Genomic DNA, 17,891 nt, shown 5'->3' with positions numbered 1-17,891 from the left:
AAATACAGGTCAAGTTTGATAAAATGGTCTTGGCAATTATTGCTCAAGGTTAATGCTTGTTTGTTATTTTAAAATAGTGTTTTGTATGCCCCGCCTATATATAATAATGGGGATGCATTAGGTTTTTTCGATCCTTGTGGGTGTCTGTCCGTCCCATTTCAGGTAAAAGTTTTGGTTTAAAGTATAATTTTAAAATTTTGTTTAATTAGTATATAAGGTTAAAATTTTGGTTTAAGGTATAAGTCTTGGTTTAAGGTTTAAGGTCTAAGTCTTGGTTTAAAGTATAAGTTTAAATGTTTGGTTTAAAGTATAAGGTTACATGTTCAGTTTAAAGTATAAGGTAAATGTTTTGGTTATATGTATAAGGTTAAAGTTTTGGTTTAGAGTATAAGGTTAAAATTATAATGTTAAAGTTTTGATTTAGGGAACTTTTTGGTTGAAACTTAGTACACACAGGCGATCCCCTCAATCTGGTGAATGACGTCATAAAGGCACGCATAATTGACGAGTTTTTTCCGGTAACGGATGAACTCGAAAGAGGTCTATTAAATAATCACAATCTTCTTAAACAAAAAGAACATCATGATAAACAAAACTTACTTTAAATCATTAGAATACTAACTAACTAACGTTTTGTGCAAGTTAAAATTACCGCCAACTTATAATTAGACTACTATATAACTTTATTTCCTCTTTCATATTATATATGTTTATAAATTATATTCATATTTCGGGTTGTATTGGTCTATAATGTTTTAGAGTGGCTACTTGTGATTTTGCACATAGATCTAAGTAAGAGTCACATACTTGTTAGCTAATTCCATTTTATTCTAATCTCATTTCTGGAAAATACAAATTTTATTTTTTATTATTTTATTTTTTTTATTTTACAGATGAGGATTACAAAAAAAACCCAGAGAAATACAAAAAAATATAGCTTTTAAAATTTTGTTTGTTTTATCTTTTCAGATGAGGAACAAAAGAAACAAAGAAAACAAAAGATAATTATCAATAAATTACGTAAACATGGTCAACTACCTCCAGAAGACACTTACGCTGCTTCTCCTCAGGACTTCGCTGATACATTTCAGGACCAAATTAAAAATCAGTCGTTCGAGGATCTTCGTTCCACATTCCCAAGGTTATCAGACAGTGATTTGTTAATGCTCATGAAACTGAAAACTGAAAATGAAAATGTATCGTGTTCCGTCAGTGCTGACATTTCTAATAAGTATCCAGCTTGGAATGAAAGTCAGGAGCTTGTTGGCGATATTATATCACAGTTTCCCGATATGGAAAAGGGAATTATTATTGAATTGAGACGAGCTCATGAACAAACAGAATTCTTGGGAAATACACAGACAGTTTTGAAAAACTCCCCAAAGAATACTACTGATTTTGTTAATGTTGCTGAAGGCTTTGTTCGTAGAATTATCAAGTTGTCCAAATATATAGAATTTTTTAAGATGATAAATAAAGAGGATCAGATCGGATTATTAAAAGGTAGTGTTGTAGAAATTTTGATGTTACGATCAGCGGTCAACTTTGATGTTCAGACAGAAACTTGGTCTTTGAATACAAAAAATATTTTGAGTACGCCTATGAATGACAGGAAATCATCCACATCCACATCAACATCCACAATGAGTTCTGAGATTAACTCCCCTGTCTCTCCTGATTCTGCCTCTTCTTCAGTTTCTGAAACTAAAAATTCTTTTTTCCCAGGAAACAGCGGAGGAGGTGTTGATATGGGTATGATCAATTCTATGAGAGAGCATGCCCAGAGAATGGGTTATGACATAGAAAGTCTAAGGGAACGTGCTGCTAGTTTTGGATTTGATGTATCAAAAATGGCTGGAATGGGAGTTTCTGAATTCTCAAGGAGTGCTGATGCACCTGCTCAAACTGTCGGAATTGATCTCTCCAGAAAATCTGGAAATGTAGAAAAAGAAGAATCGAAAATAAGTGCCAATATACTCAAAATGGGAAACCCTGAAGCGCAGAGCATGTTTTTGACATATTCCAAATTTGTGAAGTCTCTGATGAGAGTTATACATGGAGATTTGTTAGTTCTGAAACTGTTAATTATGTTATCTTTATTTTCTGCTGACAGACCAGGTTTACAACAGCAGGATAAGATTCAAGAAATACAGGAATGTTACGCTAAAATTCTTCAAAGATATGTTAAAGATAGGTTTCCAGAGGATAGTACATTGTTTGCCAAGATTATTATGAAGCTGACGGACCTTAGGAACATAAATGAAGTTCATACTAAAATGTTACTGAAGATGAAACTAGATTCTATAGAACCATTATTGATAGAGATATTTGACTTGCCAAGTTAAAAGAACATTTGCTCAATGTGATTGCGGTTTTTCACAAATGTCGGGATAGGATGAAGGGGTTTATTTTTATTGTTATTATTTTACATTGTTTATGTGCTAACTTTTTTCATTGATAACATTCTTGTTCTATAAAGAATACCAAAAGTTTTGTTTAAGAAAGCCTACATTTATTTAAAGTTGGGAAAAAGAATTTAGATTTGACTTTGAATTTTGAATATAGTAAGTTCAATTTTGACCTTGATTTTTAATAAGTTCAATTTTGACCTTGATTTTTAAATATTACTTCACGTTATACTTGGGTCTGCGTCATATCTACTGTGAATACACAACAACAAACATCAATAAGCCATTGATATATTGCATAATAGTTATAGCATAAATAAGTTAGTGAATTATTGCCCATTCAAATGTACTGAAAATAGTCTGTCTTGGTGACGATATATAGCTAAACTTTTTATTATTTTTCCACCATACTTCTTTTTGACATTGAAACTGAATACAACTATTTATTTTAACAAATGATAAAATCTCTATTAATTTTACAATTCACTGATTCAACCCATTGACGTCTTTCTATACAAAAAGTCTGCTCTAAAATATTAAAGATCTCACAATAGAAAATTGTACGTAGACACTCGGAATAACCTTTTGCATAATAACAACAAAACTTGTTTACTTGCTCAGAGGAACTCTGCTGATAATTGGATATATAAATAGATAGTTTTCCTATGATTAATTAATGAGAAGGAAAAATATTGGGTCAATTTACAGTAAAAATGTATTGATTTGTTTAATGGGTCTGTCATGGCATGCATGATACTAAGTACATGTGTAGGTACCTAATTAATAAGGGGAAAGTTACGGATTCTAAGGCTTCAAAAGCTTCTCTTTGTTACATGCATGAACGTTTTCTGAAATTTGACAGATTAACAGATTTTGACATTTTGTTACATTCCTTTACTAGATATTTAGTTTTTCTGCAATATCTGATTTTGGTTGAAAATCCATGATGATAAAATTCCTATAAAAAAGTAAAAAAGCAAAATAAAAGGAATTCTATTATTATTACAAAGTGAAATAAAAGATAAAAATCCAATAACATGATGAAATAATGATGAATTCAGATAATTACTTGAAACAATAGAAAAGACAGATATTTGATTACTAAGTTAACAAACTTTAGAGATAGCATGGATAGATTTAGATAACAAAATGAAACAAAATAGATTAAAAAGGGTAACAAACTTGCAAAGTATTAAAAACAACATTTGGCTAGAGAAAAAAGATTTTAATATTAGATTGAATTTAGATATACCAAAATGAAATAAATTAGGATTAACTAGATTAAAAAAATGATAGATGGGAAAACAATATTTTTTAGTCATAAGACATGATAAAACAGAAATAAGCCGGGAGATGACAGAGTGATCTTTCTTTAATAGTTAATAAATAACATGTTTTTAAATTTATTTACATGTAAGAGGTGCTGTATTGTACTTGCCAACAACCACCAATTATAGCTAAACTAAAATAAGGGACATATTGTGATGCATTATGGGTAGGACTATAATGAATTTTGGTTAAGGTTGTGATACTTTTATATCTATAGAAAACCTATACTATGAAAGACCTTCATAGTGTGGGACAGTGTCCAACTATTTGTCTGACTGTTGACTATTATACCTTTGTTTATTAATGTAGCTATTTTGAATATCCAGGGAATATCCAGGGAAATTTTTGGCATTGATGATTTATCACATTTTTGCTGCCATGTGATAAAAAACAAGAATCTCAAAACACTGCAGGTAAAACCTTTTGATTGATCTCAGGGGTTTGAATAAAACCAGGAAAGTTGGTTGATTCCTAAATTTAAATTGATGAAGAAAAATATACAGAACAGCATTAAAAGGACTATTATTTTGAATTGTGTTATCAAATGAAGACTTTATGTCATGAATTAATTTACCAAATCACTTTTTTCATATCAAACTTCTCTTATTGTCTAACTATTTGTTAGGTTGTCAATGTAAGCGATAGATATCAGATTACCTGCTTAATACCATTAGTTCTTACTTTGGTGTTTTCCAAACATTGATTCGTTGATCAAATACTTTATTGTCTTTAGGATCAATACATTTATTTGATGAGCCTACCCATGAGATTTGTTGTTACTGTATTGTTAGCCTAAATATGCATGATTTTTTTTCTGCTGAACATATTAAATTATTTATTTCGGTTAGCATTGGTTTATATGTTTTTGTTTGAAATGGAATAAATTAAAAAGAACAGAAAAAATTAATGACAAGTAAAACAGAGTTAAATAAAATTTTAATGACATGTATACAAGATTAGCATGTCAGAACTCTTTAAATGAAAAGCTGATTTTTGCATAATGTATATATAACATCCCCAAGGTTCATTAATAAAAATTTATGTATAGTTAATTGCATTTTCCCAACAAAATACTCAAATGAGGCAGTAATTTAGGGCATATAAAATTACATATTAACCTAGTTTGTCACACTGGAGATATTTATCTCTATTGCTGATCATTTATGTTTTAAAATCAATATGTATTAGGTTAATGCATACTTAAAAATCTTGCCATTAATTTGTAGATTTATATAAAGCCTACATAATTAATAAAAAGTATAATAGTGTTCATTTTAACACAGTGTGTAGTACCGTAAAAGCAAATGTTTAAAAAAAAAATTGTTTTTATAACATAGAATCCAAAAGAGGACTAACTTGACATTACATGGTTATTTTGGGTCAAAGGGCATATGGCAACATTTATGGTAGAACAAAAAAGAGGTATGGGGATTACTCCCAAGACATATTTTTTATGGAAATTGTAAAAATTTAATTTCACAAAGTAGACATATATCAGAAATATATCTATTATTTTTAAGAATCTTCCGATTAAAATGTTCATACTAGATTGACATCGTTTTTTAAAGAGTTGATCTCTTGCCTTAATGTTATTGTAAAGGTGTCCATATAATATTTGTTGTTTTATTGAATTTGGGCTGCCTTAATCGGTTTGACTACAAAATATATGTTGTTTCTAATAAACTATGTTCATAGCATTCAAAGATATTTGGCATCTCATAGCATTCGAACAAAAATGTTTGATTTGAGAGTATTTTGATTTTCTCTGGTCCACCATTTTAGAATCTATTGCATTCTGGGTACTTATTTCAAAAGGATAGAACTAAATATTTGTTAGATGCATCATAACATCTTGTATTAGAAACCATATACATGTATGTATGGTTAATGGTGTAAAATGTGGGACTGTGATTTCTGTGTTATATTGTGAATACCGTATTATTGTTATTTGAATTATATACATGTATGTGTACATGTAATTGTCAACAAGTGTTATTTGATAATTTTAATTAGTAAGTCTTAAAGGTTTTATTTAATAATGATAGCTTTTTATTTTAAAGTACTATGGAGTATAATTACACCACATAATGTGCAGTTTCCGTATGTTTTCAAGTTATAATAAGCATTTACTGTATGATTTCACATGATTAACAGGGCCTAGCTGTTTATTTTCATTTAGAGATTTCTATCATTTAGGGAGAATTTTATCTGTATTGAAACATTTTATTATTTTTTATATTTAAAAAATGGCAATATTTTGAAAACATTTGAAAAAGGTGAAGCCAAACCAAAAGCCAAAAGATGTAACATTCATAACTGCTAAACTTCAAGTTTTTTCTTGCTGAGATAATTCTCTTATTAAAACTATTAAAAGCCTTTCAGATTGAGATAACAATTTTATGGTTGGAGGAGGTTATTTCCCTTGAATGTCCTTTAAAAAAAATCTGCCATTTGAGTAGTTTAGGTTCCTTGTAAAGTGTTTCTCTGAAGACATTAGAGTATTATCATTTATTGATGATTGCATTTACCATGTTTACAGAAACATTGTTTTCTTTGATAATTTTTAATTGAGAATTCTTTAGTTGTACACAAATTATTATTTGAACTTCAAGATGTTAAACAGTATAAAAATTTAATATTGCTTTTACAAATTTTTATGAAACTTTTTATTAATGTTAAAGTTATAACACCTTAAATTAAGATATAAAATGTGAAATTAAAAACATACAACTAACAGCCAAATGTAAGCTATCTTGTTTATTCAAGATTACTGATCTTCTAAAATTAACATTTGTTTTTTTTTAATTATAGGATGATAAATCTTGATATTTTCTTCTCTTTTTGTAATTTTCTTTGGTAAAACAGTGATTTTTACATGTCAAGTTCTCTAAAATTGATTTTAATCTCTCAAGCTTGCAGTTACAGCTGTTTATTCAGATATTTTACAGTTTGTCAAACAAGCTGCTTCCCTTAGATTCCCTGCTCATATGGATTTTTGTTACAGCTAAGTGAGTGAGCCATATGGGTTATGCTAGACAGAAATATTCTATATAAAGCTGTCAGCAGAGATATTACAACTTAATACCTTAATTCAGGGCCATTAGTTATTGTTTTTGAATTGTGTCACATTTTATGTATCCAAGGGCCACTTAAAACTCACAATAAGATTTTCTAATTTTTAAGACCATCATGTGACCTGAAGTTATATACATAAGTGATCTTTTGTGGATAGATATCTCATTGGCAACCATTCCCCATTGTCTTATTACTTATTGTCATTTATCATAAATTTGATTTAATAAAAAGTCAACTGATGAAAATATATTACAGCTGGAACAGAAAAGGGCATAGAGTAAATTAATTTCAGTTTAATTGAGTTACTTGTATCCTTTTTTATTCACTATAGTCTGTTTTTATGCTCCTCTTTACATCTTATTTCAGTCTGCCTTTATGCTCCTCTTTACATCTTATTGCAGTCTGCCTTTATGAAAAGTAAAGATTAATGAATTTCTTCTTGAAATGTCACCGAATATTGCAAGAAGAAAGTGTAATGATTTTTTTTGTCGAGCCTGCAACTTTTGTTGCAGAAAGCTCGACATAGGGATAGTGATCCGGCGGCGGCTACGGCGGCGGTGTTAGCTAACTTCTTAAAAGCTTTATATTTTAGAAGGTGGAAGAACTGGATGCTTCATACTTTGTATATAGATGCCTCATGTTACGAAGTTTCCGTCAGTCCCATGTCCATCTTTGACCTCATTTTCATGGTTCAGTGACCACTTGAAAAAAAAGTTCAAATTTTTTGTAATGTTGAATTCTCTCTTATTATAAGTAATAGGATAACTATATTTGATATGTGCGTACCTTGCAAGGTCCTCATGTCTGTCAGACAGTTTTCACTTGACCTCGACCTCATTTCATGGATCAGTGAACAAGGTTAAGTTTTGGTGGTCAAGTCCATATCTCAGATACTATAAGCAATAGGGCTAATATATTCGGTGTATGGAAGGACTGTAAGGTGTACATGTCCAACTGGCAGGTGTCATCTGACCTTGACCTCATTTTCATGGTTCAGTGGTTATAGTTAGATTTTTGTGTTTTGGTCTGTTATTCTCATACTATATGCAATAGGTCTACTATATTTGTTGTATGGAATGATTGTAAGGTGTACATGTCTAGCGGGCAGATGTCATGTGACCTTGACCTCATTTTCATGGTTCAGTGGTCAAAGTTAAGTTTTTGAGTTTTGGTCTTTTTATCTAATACTATATGCCATAGGTCAACTATATTTGGTGTATGGAAATATTTTATGATCTTTATGTCAGTCGCGCAGGTTTTATTTGACCGTGACCTCATTTTCACGGTTCATTGCACAGTGTTAAGTTTTTGTGTTTTGGTCTATTTTTCTTAAACAATAAGTAATAGGTCAACTATATATGTTGTATAGAAGCATTGTTAGCTGTACATGTCTGCCTGGCATGGTTCATCTGACCTTGACCTCATTTTCAAGGTTCATTGGTCTTTGTTTAGTTATCTTGGTTAATGTTAAGTTTATGGTACAGTTGTTATAAAGCTTAGCTTTATACTTAGGACTATCAACATAATATCAATGATTAGTATAGAAGGCGAGACATTTCAGCGTGTGCACTCTTGTTTTATTTTAATCCATATTGATAGGTATGAATTTGAAAGTCATTCTATATAAATCAATTAAATTATGTTGTTGACAGACAAACACATTGGCATATTTAAGAAAAAAAGAAACATCTTGGTTAATTTATTTGTTTGTCATATAAGTCTGGTCAAATTATCGGAAACCCATGGTTCCAGGTTGCTCAAAAGCTTCTTGATCTTTCTCATCTTAAATAACTCATGACATTCTAAGCGTGATACCGATCAGTCAGCGTCAATTACCAGCCCATTTATAACAACTTTTTCCGAAATGTCTCTCAATTGTGTTATTATGTAAATTGAGACTTAATATAATATCTTATCAAAAGCTTATGATATTTGTCAGATGTTCCTGCAGGAAGATTTATCATGAAAACTTTTATTTGTCATTGTATCATTATGGAAATTATTTTCTGTAAAACATCATCGCTTTATCCAGTTGTCATATATCAATAAAAATCAATAAGGCCTAATGTTAGATGTGAAATATATTTAGAAATGGAAGATGCCTTGAGGAGTTATTTGAAGGAAATATTTTACTGTGATTTCATTTTATTATGGTATTATTTGCTGTCTGCAGATATTTAGTTATAAAATTCCAAAATTAAGTAATGTTTTATTCAATACTTAAAACACAGATTTTTAGAAATTAAAAATGGACACTGGCAAATTTAAAAAAAATTGATAATGTCAAGTTATCTTTCAAATTTACAGTGACTTGACTGTTATTGTTGCTATTCACCAATTGCAACTCATTCAAAATTTTGACCCAATTGCAATTTGTTTTATTAAATCAAATTGTTCAACTGGTCAAAAATTTGAACAAACTGTTCAGCCAAAATGTGAAAGTGCAAAGTGATAAAATAAAACATACTTACAATCCTATAAGTCTGTAACTCCACTGTATTGATGTAATTCCTAAATCAGTCGATCAATCTGTATAGTTATATTACAGCCATTACCATACTAAAGGTGAACTGTTTTATTTTGAATTGCTATAAAAATGTCAAAACTAAGCTTTTATAGAGTTTTTCTTTCGAAAAGTATTCTATATTTATAAGTATCACACATTATGTGAATAAAAACATTTCATATTCAGTAAAATATGTATGAAATAACAATATGCTTCCTTGGGGAGATAACCTAAAATACTATTCTTTTGAATAAAGACTTTTTGAAACCAAAAAGCGATTATCTCCCCTTCCTACAAACATATTGCAATTTCAAATATTTTACTGAATATGAAATGTTTTTATTCACATAGTGTGTGATTCTTATAAATATAGAATACTTTTCGAAAGAAAAACTCTATAAAAGCTTAGTTTTGACATTTTTATAGCAATTCAAAATACAACAGTTCACCTTTAGTATGGTAATGGCAATAATATAACTATACAGATTGATAGACTGATTTAGGAAATACATCAATACAGTGGAGTTACAGACTTATCGGATTGTAAGTATGATTTATTTTATCACTTTGCACTTTCACATTTTGGCTGAACAGTTTGTTCAATTTTTTGACCAGTTGAACAATTTGATTTAATAAAACAAATTGCAATTGGGTCAAAATTTTGAATGAGTTGCAATTGGTGAATAGCAACACTTACAGTCAAGTCACTGTAATTCATTTGTATTCTTGAAGAAAAGAATGAAGTACTGTAAAATATTTTAAAAGAATTTAAAAAAAAAAAAAAAAGAAAAAGAAAGAAATTCTTCTAGAACTGGGCCAAGAGGGAAAGTTGAATACCATATAGTTCAGTCACATTTTCTCCCTGTCAATTAAAATTTTCTCCCTGCCAATTAAAATTTTCTTCCTGCCAATTAAAATTTTCTTCCTGCCAATTAAAATGCTGTTTTCCCTTTTCATGTGATAAGCTTGTACTCTTTTTTGTTGTCTGTTTTGACAAGGTTATGGTGGAAGTTTTAAGTAAAGCTGAATTAGTTTTAAATGAAAATTATTATTATTTAGGTATATTTTTGTTTGTGTTGTTAAGTTGTCATTTATTCTTATAAAACTATAAATTCAATATTCTAGATTGGTGGGGTGCAATTACTTGTGTATTTTGATAATACACATTTATCACAAGAAATAGAAGTCCTTATTCAGTTGAAAACAACTACCCCCCAATAATTGTTGTCCTTTCAAAATTATAAGCCTGGTATCAATGATAATTATAGTTTTCCAACAATGAAATATTGGTCAGAGCACATAGAGCAATCTAACATTTTAAAAATACTTTATGCTGTCATAGTGTACTTTTATATCCTTGCTTGCTATTAAAAAAAGTGAATGCTAATTGTCTGAAATAACAACACATCTTATAAAAGTACAATTGAAGTTCAAGTCATATTAGTGATCTGAATAAAAGTCTCAAGATGTAAATTTATTTTATATATCATCAATTCCTTATAAATAGTCATGTCAACAGATGGGGAAAAGGCCAATGTTAGATTGATTATAAGATTATATGAGGAAAAGAAGGAAGAACAAGATCTTGTTAATTCATACATTTCCTTCTGGTTAATTAAATCTTTATTACAATCTGAATAGAAATAAAAGTTAATGACTGCACTGTTGCACTGTTAATTTACATATTTTCCGCAAAAAAATCTAATGAAATTCTGCAGATTGTGCAGACTCACTACTTTGATGTCATAAAATACGAATTACATAATCTCGCTTTTTATAACCAATATTGATGAAAATTGTTATTTGAATCCTTCTAACGGAGGTTGTGAAAAAGGACAAGGCAATAAACAAATCAGTCTTAAAGCCCACTGAATTTTTTTTTTAGATTTAGCTGAAATGCAAAATTGACAACCTATAATTCTCTCCAGGGAACAAATTTTGCCCTTAAATTAACTTTTTTGTGAACTAGGTAAAAACATAGATAAACAAAGTAAAACATTTTCTATTAAAATCATTTTTTAATAAATTTGAATGGGTGTACATAAGTGTTTATAATGATTTATTCATAAAAAAAGTGTCCCCATTTGAGAAAAAATGTAGTTGCTGTAAGCCATTGACATTTTTCACTGACTATAATACTTCAAAACTTGTCTAACTTGCTATAACTAAAATCTTTTAGTCAAGAAGAAAATAGAAGACATGAAAATCAGCTAAGTTTCTTTGATTCTATTTTTATCCGATTTTCCGTTAGTTTAATGTCTAATACCTTCATACCATGAACAACGTGGCAAATTTATTTTAGATTTTGACCATAAAATTTACTAATTTGAATTTTTATGATCAAGAAGATGTTTTTTTCTTGTAAAAATCATTTTTTACACCTACTTGTGTCAGAAGAACCGAGTTCTTACATATTGATTTTAGCTTGGAACTTTTTTTTGTGTCGTAATTAGAGAGAATTTGATTTCAATATTTAACGCAGCCATAATGCCACTGGCCGGTTATAAATAGGACAAAATAGGATTGTTTATTTGTATAACTTCAGGTCATATATTCTTCTGTTGGTGATATAATATCGCTGGTAATTGGAAGAAGCCACTAGGAGATTCCACAGTCTCTGCAGAATGCTACATATATCTAAAAATATATAATTACACAAAAACTGTTAATGACCAATTTTATTTGCATGGAAAAGAGAATGAAAATTTTAAGACAGATTCCAATATTTAGATCGTGCACTATTACACAATATCCCTCTAACATTACAACTGTTATACGTTTTTGAAATTATACAGAGCATTATGTTGTTAGTGACTTTTCCTGAGATTGGCTGACTGAACCTCTTGCCCTTCTCTCCCAAAATTTGTTATTTTATTAAACATGTTCATGACATTAGCTGTAAGCTACATATATAAGAGTTTGAAAACCAACATTTTATATATTATTATCAAAACAAGAAAATTTTATCTAAAGGTGGTGTTCCTTTTTTTTTTTTGGTTTATTATGATAAGTAATTCATTTTTTTGTACAATTCTTTAAAGCATATATTTTTAATTAGACATTAAGTTATTTGCTGAAAGCTACAGGTATTTTTTTCCACAATAATCTTACTTTGTTTTTCTATAACATTGACTTGGTGTAATTTAATTTGTACAAGATAATACTGTAGTAGTTTCATTGTAGATATTATACTGTGGCAGTACATTTATCAAGTTCAAGTTTTCAATAAAATCATTTAATTTTTGTCTTAGACTTGACACATGTTAAAAGAAAGGTGAAAAACATATTTTGGTAATGAAATTCATGGTTTTTCTCATGATACAGAATCAACTAGGTTTACTCCTTGAAAAAAAAAAAACCCATTGAAAATTTGAACCACTTGAATAAAAGTACTTTTACAGTAACCACATTTGCTCAATGTTCCTTATTACCGGTGGAATCAAATTATTATGTATATATTGACTTCATTTTAAGATTTAAACAATTGCTTTTAATACTGTCTTTCAATTTTAATGTTATTACAATGTAGACAATTTTTTTTTTATTGTAAATGGCTAGTTTAATTAGAATTGAAACAGGGTAAAATAATCAATTGACCTCATGGTTTGAATGGTCTAGAGGGTATGCCAATGAACACATGTTTTTAAGGAGAGCGACCTAGGTTAAGGGAAATAACTCCATCAGTACTTTTGTGTCAACCATTTTCATAAATATATTCTAAGCCTCTAGTTTACATAGATTTTTTCCAATCTGTTTCAGGTAAAAGCTTAAAATATATGTATGAAATTTGTCTTTGACATACTCCTGAATGATTTAAAGAGTTATTTTCCTGAACCAAGGTCTCCCTGTTAAACCCCCAACTTTACTACAATAGTGAGGATTTGAAGCCTTGTTCCTTTATGAAAATATGAAGATTGACCTGACCTACCCATTCATGTATACGGTACAACTTTTCTAATACTTGTCAATTTGTGTCCTGCACATTATGATTTTCTGCAATGAATTTATAAAAATGTAATTGAGGTATACAAATGATACTCAGCCAAATCAGACACAAAAAATGTTAAAACACTATTTTAAAATGTTTTTTAATATAAAGTTATTTGCACTGTATAAGAAACATACACTCAATGACAGTTTTGAAGTATGTGAACTCAATGAGCAAAGATTCAAGAATTTTATTCAGTAAAAGAATGTTTTGCTTTTGGGAATTTCAACTTGTAATTTTTTAATTTGAAATGAAAACATTTTCAATTATTTACAATTTGTGTCCAAGGTTGTTCTTTCACAGCCTAAAAAGAAGAATTCGTTGATTTTGTCACTTTCAATCAATGTCCCTTTGATTATTGGTATTAACAGCTTTCAGAACTACAAGTGAATTAATATATTTTTGTTTTGATTTTATCTGGGTTCAATAAACTCTTGATTAGCACTCTCAGTATTTCCCTGTCCAATTAAAAGTATCATGTATTTTTATTGCAATGCAAAATTGATATTTTGAATGTTAATAGCTTATTTTGAAAATGTTATTGTTCATTGCTGAATGTAATTTTTACTGCAATAGCAATTAAAACTCAAAACATAACTTTTATTGAGTTTGGCTTTATTGTTTTTAGAAAACATCAATTCCACAAACACTTTAAGCTAATGGATGATATATTTATTTGGTATTTTTACTGCATATAAATCCCATACAATGAGAGGAAGATTGTTCAAAAAGGAGAAACACACCATAAAATTAATGAATATTTGTATAAAAAAAGTGTTGTTACTAAGATGAGGAATCTAGTCCAGTATCCACAATATTATAAATTGGTCACAACAACAAGTCAGAATCAAATGTGCCAATACAAGTAATGACTGAATTGAAACAAGAAAATATCATGCCCAGTGGTTCAAGAGATTTCAATGCTCTTTGAATATCAAAGATTACTTTTAACATGTTTGCCCAGAAGTCAAACTTATGTTAATTTCAGGGGAAAATGAAATCTTTTTATTTGTCTTCAGAATGTATGAATATGTTTTTAACTTTTCTTAAGATGTTTTATTAAAAATGACATCTGAACTGTAATAAAATTCAAGATGATTCCATCATCTCAAAAAAAACCTTGCACATGGCATTTTGTAATCCTTAAGTTTTGTAATGTTTGTTGAGGTTGTCATTAGGGTAAACTATTTGAAAATCTATAAACATCAAAGTCAGAGCAAATTGTTTGTTCATATTAGGAGGTAAAATCATCCCTTGTTCCAACTTTTACAATATTTGATTTTGCATTCTCATTATTATATTATTATTTAACAAAGGTATGTATTGGAAAAGGGGTTGGGGGGTTGGGTTGGGTGGGTCTGCATTTTCTGGGATTTAGCATTTAGGCCTTTTTAAAATATGAAAATACTTGTAATTTACCATAGAGATTAAAATAAAAGTGACATTGTCAGGTATATCATTGCAATACTAAATTCTGCCAAAAGAGTTGACAATTGTATAAAATCATTATTTTAGATATTGCACATACAGTCATACTTGAGACTCATATGTTTTCCTTACTATTTTCAAATAACTCAATTTGATTTGAAATAGTAGTGTTTTCCTTTAATTATAGCACCTTATTTATGATAATCATATATTATTCAATAAAACTATTGATAAAGCCCAATGAGAATTGAATTATTAATATTTCCCTAAATATTATAGCTCCACATTTATAACATTATATCGTAAAATCTCTTCATAAAGCACCCCATGACAATGGCACTATCAAGCCCTGGAAGGACCACAGTAACTCCAGTTCTTTTGATTATTTGTAGGTTATGCTACCTTTTGATTTAAAGTAGCTAATATGAGGATTTTATTTTAATGATATTAAAGAATGTTTCCACTTTATAGGTATACCTCAAACATACTCTACCTCAGGTTTTTATCTGTAGTGGAACACAATAGACAGTCATATAACACAATTAGTGCTAATTATTTAATATTCATTTATTTATGTTTGTAATTTTAATTCCATATATAGTGTGTATTTTAAAACAAAACTGAAGTGGGATTTTGTATTAATGTATACCATTAAGATTGTATTGTATATGTAAATAGGGTCATAGAGTGAAAGGGCAGCTTGTCGTCTGTAATTGGCTGTTCTGTTCATTCAAATTGTGAAAAATATGTAAATCTTGCCTAAGTTAGAAAAGCATATTCGAAATACTCCCTACACTGTAATAAATATCTACTTAGAAACCATAGCAAAACAGAAAGAAAGAAAAAAAAAACTACAAAGATATTTGCTGATTTCCCGAGTAGATTTAAAAATAAAGGTTTCTTGATAATAATTGTTTGCTGTCTTTTCTGCCTAGGTTATCTTCTTATTTTTGAATTTAGCATTTAAAGCTTAATTGTTCTAAGCTAAGAGGCTTGTTTCTTTATGTTAATATGAGAAGAGAAATGAAAAAAAGAAAATTTAGAATGGTTGATCATTTAAAAAGAAGAATAGAAAGATATAAGTTCATAAAAAGGAAACATATTTGTAATTACCTTTTTTTCTGCAGTAATCAATTTTGATTTATTATTAACACTAAGATATTTCTTTAACACTTCTTAGTAATTCATAAAATGGAACTCAAGAAAAAAGTTCAGTTTTTAAGGCACAGTGTATGACATCGTGTACAAATTCAAGAATTTTATCAAATGGAAATAATAGAAAATTTATCAAACCATAAAAAAAAAATATATGTATTTTAGATATTGTTTTAGATGTTTTAGACGCTTCAATTGTAACAGCTCAGGAATATTAAAGAGTTCCCTAAATGTACATTCTTTCATGTTTGTGTGTTTGTTACAGTATCTATTATTAATAATGATCAAAATGTACCTATCCCAGTGATTCAAAACTAAATATAGGAGCCTTGGTAACAATATTTCTTTTATTTTCATTCTTGTTAATTTAAACATATAAATTGTAAAAAAATATGGTTTAATTTTTTAACATAGAAGAACACAAGTGAAGGAGTTTATGAATGTACAACTATATATTTTTAATAGGAGAATGTACAGTCAACGATAAGATGTACAACGAAAGGTTGTGCATATTCCATATCAGAAATAGTAGCTTTTGTTATCTTGTTGAAATGTGCTTTGTTAGAAGCTCAGAGGATCTACTTCTGTTGTATAATAAAACTGCAATAATTTAATTTTGTTTTTGACTTATCTCCCTTGATATGATCAGGTTTTTGCGTTGACAGTTTGCAAGCACACATTGCCAATAGATTCAGCAATTACAAAACAATAGACAATTTCCAAGAAAGCAATATTGATGAGCCATGTTAGAAATATGAGACCAAAAACCAAAATTTATGAATTAAAGAATTAAAAACATGACTTACAGAATTCTATGAATCTATGACTTTTCAGACAGAATGTGAAAGAGTTTGCACTGTGAGTTTCAGGAATATAGACAATCTAACTCTGTTGAAAAATATTCTAAAAATAACAAAAATAGGCTGCTTCGGTGATTTAAGTCCGCTGTATCAAAATCTAGAGGAGAGATGCACACATGCAACATTTGTATAGACATTTTAAAATGTTGGCAATTGAAATCTTAATCATTTTCAACAAAACATGACCCTGAAAAGTGAACAGGGATTTCATGTAAAAAATCCTACGAAAGAATCATTGAAATTCTTGAAAATAATTTTGGAAAACAATTAAACTACTAGATGCCTACAGCTTTTGTTCTGTAGAAATCTTAGAAATGATTTGCTGTTAAAAACTCCAGGGAAATAAATAAACCTCTTTATGATAAAAATAAATACTTGAGGTGAGAAAAGTAAAATCACAAAAATATTAAACTCAGAGGAAATTTCAAAGAGGAAAGTCACTAATAAACGACAAAATTAAAAGCTAAAACAGAACAAACGAATTCATAAAAACTGTCATATTCCTGACTTGGTACAGGCATTTTCTTTTCTGGAAAAAATGGTGGACTAAACCTGGTTTGATTGGAGTGATGGGATTTTTGGGCTGTGCTTACACATCGGAATATTGAACTTTTGGACCCGGTCTTTGCATTTCGTTCGGTAAATTCATTAAACGTATTTGTGTTTTTTATGGTTGATTTCCACATAATGATGATGAATTTATCAAATTTGTAAGATGAAGTATTTTCAATGTGATTTTCTTTCCTTAGAACAACATGTATCAACCTCGGATTTTTTTTTATGGCAAAGACAATTCTCACTTTAGGCATACTAATGAAAATTTGATATATGAAAGTCCTACTCGAAGCTGAGAAATGCATTTTAATTCAAAATAGGATCCCTTTATAACTAAATTGTTTCAAGAAAACTGAACATGAGTATATGTATAAGAACATATTGGCGTTAGACCATAGGACATAAAAGAGGTCATCATATTGTGTTGTCTGGACTATCTGAGCTCTGCATCATGGGTTCATTCTATTTATTTATTTTTCACTTCAAATGCTTTTTTCACTGATTCTTGTTCTGACATATTTTAAGCACATATGTACCTATACATCCGAAATTTTATGGCTTTTCTAATTAGCCGCACATGAACCACA

General features: G+C 29.2%; 1 protein-coding gene across 2 annotated transcripts in view; it reads left to right on the top strand.

Moving 5' to 3' along the window:
* The window catches only part of LOC143080240 (vitamin D3 receptor B-like), an 88,867-nt gene extending 83,141 nt beyond the window's left edge, over positions 1-5,726 (top strand). For both annotated transcript variants that reach the window (XM_076255970.1, XM_076255971.1), the window contains one exon: positions 970-5,726. In XM_076255970.1, the coding sequence (XP_076112085.1) occupies positions 970-2,345 (1,376 nt within the window). In that variant the 3' untranslated portion in view covers positions 2,346-5,726. The remainder of the gene's footprint in view (positions 1-969) is intronic.
* Positions 5,727-17,891: the final 12,165 nt, after the last annotated feature.

This window comes from Mytilus galloprovincialis, chromosome 6 (assembly GCF_965363235.1).
Source record: "Mytilus galloprovincialis chromosome 6, xbMytGall1.hap1.1, whole genome shotgun sequence".
Classification (NCBI taxonomy): domain Eukaryota; kingdom Metazoa; phylum Mollusca; class Bivalvia; order Mytilida; family Mytilidae; genus Mytilus; species Mytilus galloprovincialis.
Note: the sequence above shows the minus strand (reverse complement) of the source record. Positions and strands in the feature narration are given on the sequence as shown.